The sequence below is a fragment of the Macrobrachium nipponense genome, chromosome 11 (assembly GCF_015104395.2).
Source record: "Macrobrachium nipponense isolate FS-2020 chromosome 11, ASM1510439v2, whole genome shotgun sequence".
Lineage (NCBI taxonomy): Eukaryota > Metazoa > Arthropoda > Malacostraca > Decapoda > Palaemonidae > Macrobrachium > Macrobrachium nipponense.
Window position 1 is genome coordinate 105,253,858 of NC_061087.1, and position 19,814 is coordinate 105,273,671.

At 39.2% G+C, this 19,814-nt stretch overlaps 1 protein-coding gene and 1 long non-coding RNA gene across 2 annotated transcripts in view; one reads left to right on the forward strand and one right to left on the reverse strand.

Annotated features, from left to right (window-relative positions):
* The first annotated feature begins 6,424 nt into the window (after positions 1 to 6,424).
* Positions 6,425 to 7,752, forward strand: LOC135209691 (uncharacterized). The gene is made up of 2 exons (XM_064242445.1): positions 6,425 to 7,161; positions 7,329 to 7,752. The coding sequence occupies exons 1-2, from the start codon at positions 6,425 to 6,427 to the stop codon at positions 7,750 to 7,752; spliced, it is 1,161 nt and encodes a 386-aa protein (XP_064098515.1).
* A 9,735-nt stretch (positions 7,753 to 17,487) lies between these two features.
* Positions 17,488 to 19,814, reverse strand: part of LOC135208047 (uncharacterized) — a 5,358-nt gene continuing 3,031 nt past the window's right edge. Inside the window, exon 3 of the long non-coding RNA XR_010313109.1 lies at positions 17,488 to 17,871. This is a non-coding gene — a long non-coding RNA (uncharacterized LOC135208047). The remainder of the gene's footprint in view (positions 17,872 to 19,814) is intronic.

Here is a 19,814-nt window from a genome sequence, read left to right on the forward strand (position 1 = left end):
TGATTTTTTTTTTAGTTTTATAAAATCATCCCACTTAGCAGATTATTAAGTAATCTGCTAGATAGAAAAAATTGTCTACACCAGAATAACAAAAGTAGAAAGGCTGTTCGTTTAGCCACCTCGGTTTCGTGTTTTGATAATTTTTCTATGACGTAAAGGCTGACCGTGCTATAAGGATTTAATAATAATAATAATAATAATAATAATAATGATCTTATTTCAGCTCAGGGCCATATACATTGAATATACAAAATATAGACAGTAACATACACAATCTAGATACATGAGACATGATAAAATAGAAAAAGAAAATGAATAATCTGCACTTATCCACAAAATAGCTGAGGTAGCACAAAAGCCAGCAATCATCATACTGGTAATAACAGTAATAATATTGGTGAGAGAAAAAAAATGCATTGAGAGTAATAACAGTTAGTGCACATATTATATAACTTAAATTTCAGCTAGAGACCTTAGGTGGTTACAGTAGTCAGGTCCAGAGGGCTAAACACATAAATTTAATGTAAATAAAACTTTAACTTGATAGTAATCACAGTAATAATAAAAAAATTAGAATATCAGCAATAAATGTAATAATGACAAAAACTGCAGATGACATCTTGCCAATACAGAGATTAAGTTCTTTATGGGACAAAGGCCTCATTTTCCCATCTTTCCCACAATTTAGATTTACTTCTTGCTTCACTACACCAGAATAACAAAAGTAGAAAGGCTGTTCGTTTAGCCACCTCGGTTTCGTGTTTTGATAATTTTTCTATGACGTAAAGGCTGACCGTGCTATAAGGTTTAATAATATAATAATAATAATAATAATAATAATAATAATAATAATAATAATAATAATAATAATAATAATAATAATAATAATAATATGCTTTATTTCAGCTCAGGGCCATATACATTGAATATACAAAATATAGACAGTAACATACACAATCTAGATACATGAGACATGATAAAATAGAAAAAGAAAATGAATAATCTGCACTTATCCACAAAATAGCTGAGGTAGCACAAAAGCCAGCAATCATCATACTGGTAATAACAGTAATAATATTGGTGAGAGAAAAAAAATGCATTGAGAGTAATAACAGTTAGTGCACATATTATATAACTTAAATTTCAGCTAGAGACCTTAGGTGGTTACAGTAGTCAGGTCCAGAGGGCTAAACACATAAATTTAATGTAAATAAAACTTTAACTTGATAGTAATCACAGTAATAATAAAAAAATTAGAATATCAGCAATAAATGTAATAATGACAAAAACTGCAGATGACATCTTGCCAATACAAAGATTAAGTTCTTTATGGGACAAAGGCCTCATTTTCCCATCTTTCCCACAATTTAGATTTACTTCTTGCTTCACTCCTTAGGATGCTTTGTATGAGCGAGTTGCTGCTGTTTCTTACTCGGGTTACCAGACTGGACATTGTTCGCCTAACAATGATTTTTAAATTGTCCTGGTGGTTTTCTATGAACATCTGTGTGGCGGAGTGGTAGCGGGGAGTGTTTGTGAGGCGTCTCAGAATGTCATTGTGCACAACAGTGATGCGTCTCATGGTCTCTCGGGTATAGTTCGTCCAGAGGGAACACCCATAGATACTGTAGCAGTACGAGCGGAAGAGCAGCAGTTTCACGTCTCGGTGACAGAAGGCAAACCTCCTTGCAATCATGTTGCCAGCTGCACATAGTTTACGACGCCTCTGTTCAATGTCTGCCTTATCTTTTAGGTCGTCGGTGATAATGTGACCCAAATACGGAAATTCGTGCACAAATTCCAGCCGATGGTTTCCGAGGAAAATTTGAGGTTCTGCAATATGCTTAAGCGATCTCGGGAGCAGCGACATGCACTGGGTCTTGGTTTCGTTGTAGATTATATCAAATTCCTCTGCATATTGGCGGCAAGTGTCGATGAGTCGTTGGAGACCTTGCACTGATGGGGAAATCAGAACCATATTGTCGGCGTAACAAAGGTTGTTTATAGTTGTTTCATTGACGGTGCATCCGATTGGGAGCGAGTTCAGTTTGACATTCAAGGCATCTGTGTACGTATTAAACAGGTATGGAGAGAAAATGCCCCCTTGCCGAAGCCCGTTTAGGGAGCCGAAGGTGTAAGATAATACGTTACCCCATTTGACACAGAATTGCTGTGTGGAAAACCAGCAATGTAAAATTCCAATTAGATACAGGGGTGTGCCCCTTTTATGCAGCTTCAGGAAGAGCTTCAGGTAGTTTACTCTGTCAAATGCTTTTCTCACATCTACAAAACAAAGGAAAACAGGAGAGGCTGATGATAGGTAGTAGTTCAGCCATTCTTTCAGTATGTAGATGCAGGTGTCGGTTGAGTGGTTTGCTTTAAACCCGAACTGGTTGTCAGTGGTGTGTAGAAAGGGGAGAAGTCTCGCTACAAGAACAGACTCAAGTATCTTCGATGCGATCGTTGTGATTGCAATCGGCCGGTAGTTGCCAGGGTCAGCTGCGTCCTTTAGCTTGTTTTTTATTAATGGTATCAAGTGAACTAAGAGTAGGGAGTCTGGAAGAAACCGGTGAATTATGCACGCATTGAATAGGGCAGCTAGCAAAATGTAAATTATCGGATGGCAGAATTTCAAGGCCTCTGCAGGAAGACCATCACAGCCAGGCGATTTATTATTAGGTAGGCTGTTTATGGCATCGCTGATGTTACCTGGCGTAATACGGTCTGCAAAATGAAATTGAATGTTGTCAGTAAGGAGGTTATCTACATCCCTTCGGGAATCTTGATCATTTATGCAATTCAGGATATTGTTGAAGTGATCGCCCCACATTCTTGCAATAGCTTCGTCTCCGACTGCTTCCCCTACTCTCTGTGATAGCTTTTTAGTTTTGAGATTTAAGGACTGGATATCTTTCCAAAGACGAGGATAATCACCAGATTCTAAGTTTCTAGACATTGCATCGGCTCTTAGTTGTTTTTCATTTAACCTGCAGTGCTTAAGAGCAAGTTTGAACTGCGCTCTCGCCTGTCTCATTAGTAATGCAGTGTGCCCTTCCCTGGGGCTACCATTTTGCCTCCACAGTAAAAATATTTCTCGTGAGTATGTATACAGATCTTTAACCAAGTCATTCCATCCAGGTATATTACGAGAATTACCTTGACGAAATCTGTAGGCAATCCTGCCCGAAGCAAGCATAGCGGAGATTATGTTCGAATAGAATTCATTCAGATCCCTCTTGTGGTGGTCATTTCTACAATTTTTGTTAGTACAAAGTAAGGCGTCTGCCGGTTGAACTATTGACCGCAGCCTGGTTTCCGTGGTCGCCCTAAAGTATCTGGTTTTCTGTTAGTTTTTAAAATCCCAGTTTACCGCTGGTGGGCGATCAGTTAGGGGGTTCACGGTAGGGAGGGATGGGGTACTGAATGACACCTGTAATGGGATGTGATCGTAGCCCGTTGCAAGATCATAGCGAATATTGCAGGTCATAATAGAATCATGAAGTTGTGCAGATGTGATGCAGTGGTCCAGCCAGGAAGTTGTAATAGCGTCCGCTCTATTATGTACATATGAATAAGAGGAGGGAGGGAGGAGCATTACATCGCTATTTGGAGAGCATGATTTTGACAGAAGCGAGTAAGTTCATTATAAAATTGTTTTGTGGGGTGAGAATTAAGGTCCCCGATTATGTAGGGAGGAACATTGAACGGCAAAGTCGTTCTTTCAGGTAAAGAATGGGAATCTTTCTGATTTAGATTGTGATCGTGCTTGAAAGGTAGTTATTAAAAAAAGAACCTATATGCTTTATCTTCAGGGGGGGAAAATTTTGCATAATCCAGAATTAGTAAATAGCGGAGTCACCATTAGTACCTAATAACAGGAAAAGGGCCTAGCATTGTTAAATCCTTTATTCTTAAAAAATTGTCAATGAAGATTGCTGATGTCGCAACGGTACGTGAGTTACAATGTAAAGGGTATAGGCTATATTTCACCACGAAAAACTTTACTATAAGGAATAGTGTTTACATTGAAAGCCATTATAAATTGTTACAAGTTGCTGACACGAGTTACATAAATGTAACAACATTGATAAACGGCAGTCACATGTATAACCTTATTGACTGGATCGTAATATAATATGGGAGATGGGTTGATTTTAAAACAACTTTGTCCGAAGCATATGAAGGTGTAGGATGTTTCCATATGATGCATATGAAAGTTACTTGTATTCCCGCCAAAATGTGTTTAAGGCGAGAGAAATTGAGTCTGGGGCAGTCTCGCTGGAGTAAGCGTGGCCTCAACATTGTCACGTGCACTGCTGCTCATCATGTATTGGATTGTGTGAATATACAGCTATTACATACTGCTCGTGTTTGAGTATACCTAACCTGTTTACATAGCGCAGTGATATAAGGACCTGGGAAGCCTTCAAGATGTCGGGTGCAAGATATTCAACAACACCAAGAAGAGGGGCCCTTCGACGGGCTGCACGTAGCCGCACCAATGGTGGGAATGAGGACCTGAGTGCCATGGCAAACCTTTTCTTGCAGCAGTGACAGAGCAGTGGTGCCCCCTCAGGTATGAGAGCAAGTATGCCCTCGGTGCCAAAATGACATGAGTGACTATATGCTGACTCACAGGTTAGCCAGTGGTTTAAATAACTGTGGATTGAAACAAGAAATACTCCAAGACTACGAAAAATATAACAGTGTCGCCAAAATACTACAGAGGTGTGAAATATATGAGGCAGCTGAAAGGGATAGTGGGGCCAGCAAAATTAACCAGACTCATTACTGCCAAGGTGGGGAAAGAATTGCTACCCTATAATAATAATGAAACAGAACATAGTGATGTTGCGGCAGTAAAATCGAACCTTCGTCGACAAAAGGATAGTAAGCTACTCATGTCAGGTAAGAGATGTGATAATTGTGGGCGCATTCATGAGAAAAATAAATCTAGCTGCTATGCAAGTGAAGTGTGTTGCCACAACTGTGGTGTAAAGGGTCATTTAGCTAGATATTGCAGAAAAAAACGTGCGAATAACAAGGCAGCTTGCATTGAAGTTGACCATGATGACGATACCATGTCGGTGACGGCATGCACATTAGTGCAGCACTATGGGGTCCAGCAGGTGACAGCATTGGCGGGAAAGCTACCGCATGTGCGCGTAAATGTTGAACATAAAATGAGACGTGATGTACCAATGTATGAAGCATTTATTGATGCTATTGTCGATACCGGGGCTGAAGTTTGTATTATGGGGGAAAAGGCTGGGTAGTGTGCGTTGTACAATAACATTGGGTAGAAATAATGCTCTAAACATAGAGGTGTTAGTAGTGTGCGGTGTCTCTAGGCTATACCTATCTATAGATGTATGTAAGTGTTTAGGATTAGTGGATACAAACTTTCCCCATCATGTTAAGGTAGGCGGAATGTCAGTAAATAATATTGGTAGGGAACGGCCCAATAGTGTGGATGTCAATGACGTCACCAGTGATGGGAGCAACACCAATGGCGTCATAGAGTTGCCGTTCTCCCCTCAGGAGGCCAATGTACCTAAGCTCAAAAGGTGGATTTTGGAGCGTTTCTCTGGTACGGTATTCAATATTAAACGGAATCCATTACCGGTAATGAAGGGAAAGCCACACCATATCCACCTCCTCCCTGATGCAGTCCCATACGCATGCCATACGCCAATTCCAATTCCCAAACATTGGGAGCAAGAGGTAAAAAAAACAGCTGGACGACGATGTCAAACTGGGAATAATCCGCCCCGTTCCTACAGGAACTGCAACCGATTGGTGTGCGCGAATGGTAGTAGTAGCTAAAAGGAATGGCAATCCAAGAAGAACAGTGGATTACCAAAAGCTAAACAAATATTGCAAAAGAGAAACTCATCACACTTTTGCCCCGTTCGACATGGCATCCAGTGTACCTGTGCGTTCATACAAAACTGTAATAGATGCTTATTCTGGTTTCCATCAAGTGGAATTAGATGAGGAAAGTCGGCACCTGACTACCTTCATGTCCCCATGGGGTAGGTACCAGTATTGTAGGACCCCAATGGGACGTGTCTGCCTCGGATGCATACTCAAAGCGCTTTGATGATGTAATAGCGGACATTCCGAGAAAATCTAAATGTGTCGATGATGTTCTCCTATATGATGATACTGTGGAAGGAGCGTTTTATCACACGATAAGTTTTTTACAAGTATGTGAAGAGAACCATTTGTTACCTCTCAACTAATGGAACCCTTTCGAGAACTCCTAAAAAAATCTACCAGTCGAAAGGTATACTGGGATGAAATGTTACAGGATGCATTCGAAAAGACTAAAGAAATTTTATGCAATTTGATTGGGGATAGATTGGCCTATTACGATAAATCTAGGGGAACTGCGGTAATCACTGACTGGTCGCGTGATGGGATGGGATTTCTGGTGTTACAACAACACTGCAGTTGCGAAGAGGATAAAGTCCCATTTTGTTGCAAAGGGGGATGGAAGCTTGCCCTCTGTGGAAGTAGACATTTAACCTCGGCAGAAGTCAATTATGCAGTCGTTGAAGGAGAGGCTGCTGCCGTGGTATGGTGCTTTCAGAAAGCTAGATTATTCTTACTGGGACGTCCCAATATTATCCTTGTTACTGACCACCGTCCGCTGGTCAAAGTGTTTGGTGATAGAGAATTGAAAGACATTGCAAATCCTCGTTTGCTTCGATTAAAGGAAAAAACATTACAATACAGTTTCACAGTGAAATACATCCCTGGGAAGAAAAACTCAGCAGCCGATACTCTTTCAAGATACCCAGTAATCAGAAGCCCAATAAATGCGAGTGACAGTGAGATGGAGGAGGAGGTTGAGAGTTCGAGCGTTGCAGCATTGATCACGTCGCTGAGGGATGACGTCATAACCCTCGACTGGAATTCTGTTAAAAAAGCTGCTGAAAGCGATGTGGAATATCAGCTGCTAAAGAGTATGGTAGCCGCAGGTTCTTGGCCGGTATCAAGAAATTTAGTTGACTCTAGCATAAAGCCGTATTTTAACGTACGGGACCGTCTTGGCATCGTGGACGAACTGGTGGTGTATTCATATGATGAAGGGCACATACGTCTAGTAATACCTGTGTCACTACGAGACCGAGTTGTCTCTAACCTACACTCAAAGTTCTGATTCAATGATTCGTAGGGCGCGACAGGCTGTGTATTGGCCTGGGATGGAGGGTCAACTGAAACTCAAGAGGATGCAGTACAGAACATGTGACGTCATCGCTCCATCCCAACAAAAGGGACCGCTATTGCCTACCCCACCCCCTGAATATCCTTTTCAACAGACGGTCACAGATATGTTTCAAATATGTGGAAAACTATATCGCATATACAGATAGGCTTACTGGTTGGCTGGAAATTGCCTTCTTTCCAAGTGGTGCTACTTCTGCTAAGTTTATCCCACTCTTCCGACGATACTTCATGCAGTGGGGTGCCCCGGAAGAAATTTCCCTCGATGGTGGCACCAATTTGGTAAGCACTGAAATGGCTAGCTTCCTGCAGAAATGGATGGGGGTTAGGATGAGAATATCCTCAGCCCATTACCCCAAATCCAACGGGAGGGCAGAGGCAGCAGTACGTACAGCAAAAAGAACCATTCAAGATAACACAAGAAGCGACGGAAACCTCAACACAGATAGTTTTGCAAGAGCCATTTTGCAATATAGAAATACGCCCCTAAGAGACATCGATAAATCGCAGCACAATTAGCGAAGGGACGACAACTCAGAGACTCAGTCCCCATGATTAAAAGCTATCATAAGATAACAGAGCAGTGGGCAGACATTATGATAGACAGAGAGGAGAAGATGGGTAGACACTTGAGAAATGTCAAGTTCCGTCATGATTCGAGTGCAAAGAGACTCCGCCCCTTGCAAACGGGTACCACAGTAGCAGTGTAAAATGTTGTCTCTAAGGCCTGGGATCGTATTGCCAAAGTCATTGAAATGAAAGGAGACCGCCAATGTCATAAAACTAGATGGTAGTGGAAGAATATCAACGAGAAACAGAAAACATCTTCGGGAAATAAGAGTGCAGGATTCCCCACCTACTCGTTCACTTTCCCCTGCTGACTCGTGTGCTGACCGCCAACCCAGAAGAGGGACGAGGAAAATATATCATCCGAGTTGGCATAAAAACTACATTTTGTGATTTTTAAATTATGTACAATTTGATTTTCTTTTTGCACTGAATATGTGACTATTTTGTAATAACTTGTCAATTTCATGCAACTAAATGTCATCCTACTTTGCAATGAGCACGTAATCACGTTCTACTTATATGATTTGTTTTCTCTTTCATATAACACCATTTTGTCGTCAGTATGCCTTACACTTCTCTTCTGTATAATTACTTGATAAACCTTCAATTTCATGAAAAGTGTAATACATTTATTTTAGAGAAGGGATGTAGGATGTTTCCATATGATGCATATGAAAGTTACTTGTATTCCCGCCAAAATGTGTTTAAGGCGGGAGAAATTGAGTCTGGGGGCAGCCTCGCTGGAGTAAGCGTGGCCTCAACATTGTCACGTGCACTGCTGTTCATCATGTATTGGACTGTGTGAATATACAGCTATTACATATTGCTCGTGTTTGAGTATACCTAACCTGCTTACAGAAGGTAAACGATGACTTAGCCTTTTGTTAGTACATTGTAATTCCAAGAAACATGATGTAATCACGAATGCACAAGGACGTTCACACCGTGATATTTCCCAACTATTTAGTTGCAATTCATTGTCTAATTCACTATTCATTTCACTTAACAGAGGTATAGTCTACTTTATGAAAGACTTATCAGACTTGCATTAATAAAGTAAAGGAAAAATATCGCTATTATTTCGTTACAAATAGCACAGAAGGTAGAGAACGTGTTTGGGAATCCAATGAAACTTGAGTTAGTGCTAAAATATTATCAGTTTTCTATTATCGAATTTAAAGAAAACGACACTGAATTAGAGATAGACTATATCAGATATCTGCATCTTAAAAGATAAGTAGCTGTCGTAATCTGTGTAAATTTCGTATACGGTGTATCGAGGCCTTTATTTTTAAATCGTTTGGGGAGTTTCTTTGTCTATAGAATAATTCTAAGCGTCCCCCCACTTCTTTTAAACGCAAGGAATGCTTAAGCTACTGTTCATGAAAAATGAACGCAGATTAAGGGAGGGAGAGAGAGAGAGAGCTTATTTTGTAGGTCATTATTTGTGTGTGTGAGAGAGAGAAAAATTATTCTATAGGTCAATATTGTGTGTTTGTAAGAAAGAGAGAGAGAAATTTTGTTGGTCATTATTTGTGCGTGTGTGTGTGTGAGAGAGAGAGAGAGAAATTCCCTTTAGATAGAAATATTTCTGAGCTAAGTTAAAATATCCAAGGCACAATTGTGGCTTCAAGTATTTTTGTGTTATTACTGATAATGATATACCTTATACTGCATAATAACTGACATTTTATTTCCTGCATCATAAGCAAATGCAATTTTAAATTCACCTCAGGTCATTATAGTGTTCATACTTTATCAATATCCTTGATTAATTAGTCAGTTAAAGAGCAAATAACCTAGGCAATTAGCCTTTTGTTTATTCCCCGCTCCCCCCTCCCTCAACTGTCATTAACCAGGACCCATCTCTCACCCCACCCCCCTCAGAAAATAGTATATTGAAAGTCTCGTAAAAAAACAAATGACAACTTTTTTTTCTATATATCTTCTCATATATTTAGTTTTTGTTGTGTTTATATAAAATTTTTCACGATGAAATTTACAGAAATATCATTACAAAGATCTTGAAAAAGTTAATAAATATCAGAAAAACAGATGAACACATATTACTGGAAGGAATACTGGAACGCTGGAAAATCTGGAAGGTGGGGTCAACTTCTTCAGTCTTTCCAGAGCAGCCTGGGTGTGTTTGTTCAACTCTGATTTTCGGACAATTTTCAAGACACTTTTTCTATCAAGTAAGTGTCTTGCTGTGAAGTTTTGTGGAGGATTAGTGGCTCGTAGAGGTATCTCAGCAGGAATTTTATTTTTCGAGAGTCTAATTATCAAATAAGTGCAATTTTGGGGCCGAAATTATCTCTGCTCGACCGGTTACGAATTTTAAGGTTTGGAATAGGGTTGAAGTGGCAGGAGTCTAAACACTTTTATATGTAGCCTACTTTAGGTTTTTAATTCCAATATGATTAGGGAATTTTACTGTTATATTTCCTATAGGAAAATCTGGTACTAAGTTTCCATGCCTTTGGTCACATTTCCCATCTCACTTCCGACTCCATTATTTTATTTTATTTTTTTTTTCTCATAATATTCAAAGCAAATTTTCATGTTAAAAGTGTCCGTAATCCTGAAATACCCAATGTCTTAATATTTTTTCCCCCGAAACTGCAATAGTTTGAGAATTAAATCCATAACTTCGTACTTCATGGCTTTAGAGCCTTCGAATTTGCCGCCCCAAGACTGCACAAAAGCTCTCACTCGAGGACTGGAAACAAAGTTCAAGAAAATTTTTTTTTTTTTTAATGCTATGATCATGTAGATTTGCTTAATATAGACTACTACACCTCATAACGAAAGAAAAATTCCAGAATGTGTGCATTATAGATATGATGAATTGAGTTTACGGGTCCATAGGAATAAAAAGCGTTAACAGCAACAGTATGGAAGGCCAGATTTGCGGCCAGAACCAGCTCGGTGTTGCTTCGAGATTTGCTCGATAAAACAAATCTCTGTGCTGGTAATTCTTATCTAGCCTTCACTGGAAACTTGGAGCGCCTCTTGACGCGGTTTGTATGGTCTTTGCCTGCCACCTCGGTGGCCGCGAGTTCGATTGTCAGGCATTCCATTGAGGAGTGAGAGATGTGCATTTCTTGTGATATGAGTTCACTCACGACGTGGTTCGGAAGTCACGTAAAGCCGTTGGTCCCGTTGCTGAATAACCACTGGTTCCATGCAACGTAAAAACACCATACAAACTGGAAATCTAGGCGTGTGCTACAGAATTAGGATTAGTGAAAGCTGTTAGCCAGCTTGGTTTTATCTCAATCTGACCAGTTAATTACATGACTGACTTCGCTGGAATATTCTTAGTGTTCTATTATTTTTTGCGAAATGTAATATCTCGCCTTTCGAGATGAAACAATCGCCATTTCTGTACCGAAATTATGCTTTGCACGACCTGTTGCGCGAAAAATTTAGAGACGTGATCCCCCCCCCCCCCTCACCCACCCACCCCTGTTTACTTTGATTCTGGGTGCTCGTCAAGTTATTTTTATTGCTTAAAAGTCAAGCGAACTCACCATTGATGATGCTGATTATTTTCGTTGTTGAATTTCAGGTGTACTCCAGATTTTCTTAAATTTATTCCTATTAAAACCTGTATTTTTACCATAAGCTTGGACAGACATTTTACCACAATTTAGGCCTACTAATTTTATGGTATTTTATGGTATTTTTTTTTAATTAAATTCTGACCTCTCCTCTGTGAACACTGCCAATTTTGCATAGGTCATGTTTTTTTTCTGCTAAAAGTCAGGGCCTCTAATGATTGTTACGCTTACAGTTGTGCCTTCACCTTGGTTTCAGTTTGAATACCTTTCTGAGAGCGCGAGTAAGCTTTTATATTAGTAGGTTCGTTTCAGTGTTGCTAGAATACTGACTGTGCAGGTGTTTCCCGATTCTTGTCGTAATTTCTTCTTTAATGTATGAGGAAAACAGAGATGATGATGGATGTAGCAGAAATGAGAATGTTGAGATGGCTGTCGGGAGTAACAAGGGAAGATAGGATTAGAAATGAGTATATAAGAGGATCGACAAAGGTAGCTGAAATATCGAAGAAATTACAGGAGGGCTGGCTTCGATGGCATGGACACCTGTTACGAAGGGAGGAACGTCATGTTGGAAGACATACGATGGAAATGGAACTGCGAGGTAGAAGGAAGAAGGGAAGACCAAGAAAGAGATGGCATGATTGTGTAGGGGAAGATATGGTATTGAAAGCTATAAATGAGAACGAGGCACAGGAGAGAAATCGATGGAGACGACTCATTCATAATGGCGACCCCATATAAAAATGGGTTTGAGCTAGGAAGAAGTATGTGAAAATATCTATAGACAACTTAGTATGCTGTACGGCAAGATGGCCTTAGGTCTAAGGTTTTTGTGCTTTTGAATAAAGGATCAACTGCCAGGTCAAGATGACCCTATGGGTTGTTTTAGTAACCAATCTTAAACACTGGGCATTTGGGAAGTATGATGTTAGTGAGCCTAGGAAACTAGAACAATCCACCTCGTTAGTACTTTCCACTACCGCCATAGGAGGTAGTGCCGTCAGTGCACCTCACGCAATGCACTGCAGGCATTTTTTAGGGTTCTTGGCAGCGTCCCCTCGACCCCTAGCTGCAGCCCCTTCCATTCCTTTTGCTGTACCTCTGTTCAGTCGAGCTGAGAGGTTTTCCTCCTGTTACACCTTTCGTACCTTTTTATCATCGATTTCCCTTTCAGCGTTGAACGACCTCATATGTCCCACCGCTTGGGCTTTGGCATAAATTTGACAACACATATCACTCCCACTACAGAAGGCTCTGTAGTTTCAATGAATAGCTTCGTTGTTGGCCTCATAGAGTGAGTTGGTAATTGAGGAGACCAAAAAGGTACCCTTTCAGCAGCCCTTTCTCAGGCCTATAGTCCTCTCTCTTGACTACCCTGTTCATTCTCTTGCCCTATCCTATCTTCTATCCACCTACTCTCCATATTCTGGGGCTGGAGTTTATATGTGAAATCTGTGTGTATGTGTGTGTGTATTTATGAAATCACTGTTTTAACAACCAACCTCGTTTATAGACTACTACTAATACAATATTGCCTTTGTTACTTTAACAGGCTAACTATCAGAGACTTGTGATTTTTTCACTTTTTTTATAACGGCAGTGGTTTATTTTCTATATATTTTTTTTTACGCACATAACTGTCATCAAGGTCTAGAGAATATAGGGCTATCTAAACCTTGCCTGCCATTATAGACAGCAGCAGGACACGACCTCTACCAAGCATATAATGGTCCCAGTGCCTGGCCTCTGGCCTAAATTCTATATTCAATTCAATTGACGAGGTTTTAGGCATAAGAGGTAAAGGTTGTTTAGTACACGCTTGCTTATCACTAACAAGGTCTGGTTCATGACGAATTTTAAGCAAGTCCTCGACAAGTAAAGAACATTTATCACCCTCGGTTCTCGTTCCCGTAGGGGAGTAATGCCGTCAGTGCACCTCATTCGGTGCAATGTAGGCATTACTTACGGTTCTTTGCAGCGTCCCTTCGGCCCCTAGGTGCAACTACTCTCATTGCTTTTACTGTGCCTCCGTTCGTATTCTCTTTCTTCCAACTTACTGTCTACCCTCTCCGAACAATAAGATAGTCTCATAGTGCAACTGCTTTGAGGTTTTCTTCCTGTTACACCCTTCAAACCTTTTACCGTCAATTTCCGTTTCAGCGCTGAATGGCATTAGTTGTCCCAGTGCTTGGCATAATGCCAAAATTCTATATAAATCAAAACAAAAAAACCTTTGGTTCTTATGAGCTGTTATCTTAGGAGACTGGGCAATTCTAAAGTACTCCATAGAAAGGCGCTCTATAGAACCTGCAAAGTTTTATAAGCAATGGTGCAGTCATATTCGAAAGAGCGCTGTGTATTTCAAAATTAATTGCCAAACTGTTATGACACACTGGAGAAAATAAGAAAGTATTTGGTGTTATTGCTATAAAGAATTTAAACTTTCAACCCTCCTGATATCAAAGTTGGAGAGAATTGCTCAGTCTTAGAATGACAAATTGGAGATAATTGCCCAGTCTTGGAGCTGCAAATTGGAGATAAGAAAGTATTTAGTGTTTTCTTGAATGGCTTTAAACTTAGTCCTCCTGATATCAAAGTTGGAGATAATTGCTCAGTCTTGGAGCTGCCAATTGAAAATAATTGCTCAGTCTTGGAGCTGCAAATTGAAGATAATTGCTCAGACTTGGAGCTGCAAATTGAAGATAATTGCTCAGGTTTGGAGCTGCATATTGGAGATAATTGTTCAGTCTTGGAGTTGCATATTTGAGATAATTGCTCAGTCTTAGAGCTGCAAATTGGAGATAAAGTATTTAAGTGTTTTTTCTTGAATGACTTTAAACCTTGCCCTCCTGATATCAATGTTAGAGATAATTGCTCAGTCTTGGAGCTGCAAATTGGAGATAATTGCTCAGTCTTGGTGCTGCAAAATGGAGATAATTGCTCAGTCTTGGTGTTGCAAAATGGAGATAATTGCTCAGTCTTGGAACTGCAAATTGAGGATAATTGCTCAGTCTTGGTGACAGATTTGAGATAGTTGCTCAGTCTTGGAGCTGCAAATTGGAGATAATTGCTCAGTCTTGGAGCTGCATATTGGAGATAATTGCTCAGTCTTAGAGCTGCAAATTGGAGATAAAGTATTTGGTATTTTTTCTCGAATGACTTTAAACCTTGTTCTCCGGATATCGAAGTTGGAGATAATTGCTCAGTCTTAGAGCTGCAAATTGGAGATAAAGTATTTGGTATTTTTTCTCGAATGACTTTAAACCTTGTTCTCCGGATATCGAAGTTGGAGATAATTGCTCAGTCTTGGAGCTGCAAATTGAAGATGATTGCTCAGTCTTGGAGCTGTAAATTGAAGATAATTGCTCAATCTTGGAGCTGTAAATTGAAGATAATTGCTCAATCTTTGAGCAATTATCTCAATTTGCAGCTCCAAGACTGAGCAATTATCTTCAATTTGCAGCTCCAAGACTGAGCAATTATCTCCAATTTGCAGCTCCAAGACTGAGCAATTATCTCCAATTTGCAGCTCCAAGACAGAGCAATTATCTCCAATCTCCAAGACTGAGCAATTATCTCCAACTTTGATATCAGGAGGACAAGGTATAAAGTCATTCAAGAAAAAACACTGAATACTTTCTTTTCTCCAATTTGCAGCTCTAAGACTGAGCAATTATCTCCAATATGCAGCTCCAAGACAGCCATTATCTCCAATTTGTCACTAAGACTGAGCAATTATCTCCAATTTGTCACTAAGACTGAGCAATTACCTTCAATTTGCTGCTCCAAGACTGAGCAATTATCTCAATTTGCAGCTCCAAGACTGAGCAATTATCTTCAATTTGCAGCTCCGTCTTGGAGCAGCAAATTGAAGGTAATTGCTCAGTCTTAGTGACAAATTGGAGATAATTGCTCAGTCTTAGTGACAAATTGGAGATAATGGCTGTCTTGGAGTTGCATATTGGAGATAATTGCTCAGTCTTAGAGCTGCAAATTGGAGAAAAGAAAGTATTCAGTGTTTTTTCTTGAATGACTTTATACCTTGTCCTCCTGATATCAAAGTTGGAGATAATTGCTCAGTCTTGGAGATTGGAGATAATTGCTCTGTCTTGGAGCTGCAAATTGGAGATAATTGCTCAGTCTTGGAGCTGCAAATTGGAGATAATTGCTCAGTCTTGGAACTGCAAATTGGAGATAATTGCTCGGTCTTGGAACTGCAAATTGGAGAGAATTGCTCAAGTCTTGGAGCTGCGAATCTGTAAGCAATTAAACCAGCGCTCGAAGGGCGCCTTAGCTCAGTTCCCTCAGGCAAGGATCGTAAATCGCTCCGAGCAAACTGGTGTAGCCCATCAAATATGCTCACCAGTGTCTATAATTACAATTGTAACCACAAGTTCGAGGATCATAATATAATTTATAGACCATTTTGTAACATCACTTGTCCTCCTAATTGTGGATGACACGAAAGAGGATACGTCATGGCCTGAAATAATAGGAATTTTTCTGTAATTCTTAAACTTGTAGATTTACTGTATTACTGTTCGATTATTATTATTTGTTTAAACAGCCATTTCCGACTAAGTCCAATCGACTGCTTTATTATTGTTCGATACTGAACTCTATTCTGCAATAGTGATCATGGCTACCATAGGCTTGACCAATTACTTTTTTCTTGCAGATTTTCAGCATGGCAGCTGTTGGAAGAGAACATTTGGTGGGCAAGACTACCCAATTTGATATCGTCAGTGCCCGAGAATGCCCAGTTTGATATCGTCAGTGCCCAGTTTGATATCGTCAGTGCCCAAGAGTGTCCAGTTTGACATCGTCAGTGCCCAAGTGTGTCCAATTTGATATCGTCAGTGCCCAAGAGTGTCCAGTTTGATATCGTCAGTGCCCAAGAGTGCCCAGTTTGACATCGTCAGTGCCCGAGTGCGCCCAGTTTGGTATCGTCAGTGCCCAAGAGTGCCCAGTTTGACATCGTCAGTGCCCGAGAGTGCCCAGTTTGGTATCGTCAGTGCCCAGTCATTACAAGTATTATAGCTCCGGATAATCTCTCACCTCAAACAGTTAAGAATTTAGAACTTTTATTGACACTAATAGAAACCTTTTGAGTAAAACGCTTTCAATCAAACTATTCCGTATAACGATCAATGACCAGGGAATATGATTCGTATAGATAACAGATTTAATCAAAGTTAAACTAAATGAACATTTGAGTCGAGTGAAGCAAATGAACTTATAGTTTGCTGATCAGATTATCCGCCCATTACCTGTGGGTTTTGCGTATTTTTTTTTAACAATACTCAGATTAGATTGCACGTCCATGGGCAGTCTTCTCAAATTATAGATACAAAAACTCTTGCCGAAATATTCAAGTGCTATTTAACTTCGAGTATGTCGTTTAATTATGACCGATTTACTATAAGTTTATTTAAATTCGAGTCGATTTTGTCAAAATGCTTTTAGTAAATCAAATTATTTTCCGTTTTGGTATTTATAGGTCGTGACTAAATATTTCTTACACGACATATATGCTATTTCATTTTAAGTCCGTAGGATATAAGGCATTCAGGATTTGAGTAATAGCAGTTGTCATTCACAGTGAATCTCCACCAGTGGAACTTTTTCATGTTATGAATGGTGGGAGGTATATAAAAGAAAAGCTATATGTCATTTTCGGATAGACGTCTAGGAGAAACTGTAGGTTATTTCCGGTAGGTATCCTACCCGCTATAGGATAGACGTCGAGGAGAAACTATAGGTGATTTCCGGTATCCTACCCGAGGTATCTCGTGCTGGATCCTGTGTGACCGGTCACTGCAATTTGCACTATCTCCAAGAATATACCACCAATAGAAGTATCTGGCAACTGCCGAGCTGTAGGTACTTGCCATGTGGGCAAGAGAAGGAACATGGAAGAAGGGGGATCATACCTTTATCTCCGGACTGTCGTCGAGGAGAAAATTAGGTCGTTTTGTAAGCTACACTGATTCCAAAGTCTCCGAAAATTCTACCAATAATAGAAATAGCTGGCAAATGTGAGTTTATTTACCACATGCGTAAGAGTTAAAAGCAAGCAAGCAAGCTTCATGAATCCCCGGTTACATAAAATACAGGATATATTTGACTTGCTTCATTATCCTTATTTCAACTTGTAAATGTAAACCAGTTAAGACATTTGATATTATATTAGCAGCAAGATATTATATTAGCAGCAAATAAGTTCGACAACCTTCCGGGCCCGGGCAGCTGCCAGCGATCATATCAAGCAAAAAAAAAAAAAATTTTGTAAGGTCTCCAGAGAAATTATCACAGCCCTGGATCACCTTAATACTTGTCTTGATATTTTACTCTTGAATTTTCTGGCTTTCTTTCTGTCGTGCTCTTGAATTTTCTGGCTTTCTTTCTGTCGTGCTCTTGAATCTTCTGGCTTTCTTTCTGTCGTGCTCTTGAATTTTCTCTTGGTCTGAACAGTTTACTCCAACTACTTTCACTCTCTTACCTGGAAAATAGGAAGATACTAATTAATAATGGCTAAAAACAATAAATTTAAGTGATGTCATATGGCAACATACAATGGGTATCAATGAAATGAGACTGATTCAGATTCAATTATAAGCAAAATAAATGCCACTAATTCGAGTATAAGTAATATATTCAATGGGTATCAATGAAATGCCACTAATTTAATCATAAGCAAAAGAAATGACACTAATTCAATTGTAAGCAAAAGAAATGAGCATTCAATCATAATTCAATTGTAAGCAAATGAAATGACATTCATTTATAAGCAAAGTATTAAGATAATGTAGCCAAACTAACTGTGAAATGATGAAATAAGTAAATGATAGAGACTTTGAAACAAGAACATGACTAGATCAAAAGCAAGTTGAAACAATGAACAGAGGAATGACCATTCAATCTACAAAAAAAGGCTGTGAAGTAATATTGCGTATTTTAAAGACTACTAAAAATAAGACCAATTTCTCTTGTGTAATCAGCCTCGAACAATATAGTTAGGAAGTAATATAGCTCTTAGGCCTAAGGCTAAGCGATGGGACCTAACAGGTTATTCGGCGCTGAAACGGAAATTTAGAGTAGAACGGTTTGAAAGGTGTAACAGGAGGAAAACCACAAAGCAGTTGCACTATGAACAATTGTTAGGAGAGTTTGGAAAGTAAGATGGAAGCAAAATATGAAAGGAGGTACAGTAAAAGGCACGAAAGGGGTTGCAGATAGGGGCCGAAGGGACGCTGCAAATTAAGTAATGCTTACAGTGCACAGCGTGAGGTACGCAGACGGCACTACCACCATACGGGGATCAAGAACAATAAACGAGACTTTATAAACAAGAAAAAGATGGACTTATGTTTTTCTATCCCTTCCTGTAAATAACTATTTTCCTTCTTGGATTTTCCTTTGTAATTATAATGCAATTTCAAATTTGAAAATAAGTAATTCGCCTCAAAACTAAATCTCAAAAGTAAAATAATCTCAAAAGTGATTCATCCAAAAACTAAATCTCAAAATTAAATCATCGAAACTACAAACTAATTCATATAAAAAAACAATCTCAAAAGTCACCCATCTCAAAACTAAATCACCTCAAAACTATAAACTAATTCATCCTCAAAAATTAAATTTCAAAACTAAATCATCTCTATATAAAAGCATTCAATATCTAAGCTGCAAACAACTCTCTCAAAAAAATCCCTCACTTCAACGTACTAAAAAAAAATAAACAAATAAAAATAAAACTATAGAATGAAAGCCTCGGCACCAATATAAGGGATATTGCAAGGTCGTCAATATCGCTAAGCTATATTAAGACTAAAACCAACAGTCTTCAATAACTAAGCAAATGCTTTTAAATGCACAAACTTCCTTAAGGTGCGTCCACACGGTCTAACAATGTCCGGCGGACAAACACAGTTACCAATTAACAGTTGTCTGCCGGTCTTTGCCTTGTGAACAGAGTAAAAGCAGTGGTATACAGCAACATCTGGTACCACTGTTTGTTGCCAGATCTACTTCCATCGTTTCAACTCTTATGACGTCATCCTGCTCCGCCTATGATATGGTAACAATGTTTGTCAGTCTGACATTGTCCGACTGTGTGGACGCACCTTAAGGAACATTTAAACACTTAAATCACTCTTCATTCAAGATTCAAATCAGCAGAGAAAGAGAATTGAGTTGAAGAGGCAACACATATTAACTTCAAGTATTTTGGTTTATTAACCGTTAATGTTAACTTTATTTATTTATAAAAGGTGAATACTAAAACCTTTCCATTTTGTTGTTCTACGCACTAGAAAAAAAACCATTTTGGTATTAAAACCGTTAATGTTAACTTTATTTATTTATAAAAGGTGAATACTAAAACCTTTCCATTTGTTAACGCAATACGCACTAGAAAAAACCATTTGGTTTATTAACCGTTAA

Excerpts from the sequence above, each read along its gene's own strand:
- LOC135209691 (XM_064242445.1), top strand. The coding sequence starts at position 6,425 with ATGGGATTTCTGGTGTTACAACAACACTGCAGTTGCGAAGAGGATAAA. Across the intron at positions 7,162-7,328 it reads GTCTCTAACCTACACTCAAA|ACGGTCACAGATATGTTTCA; the intron begins GTTCTGATTCAA and ends CCTTTTCAACAG.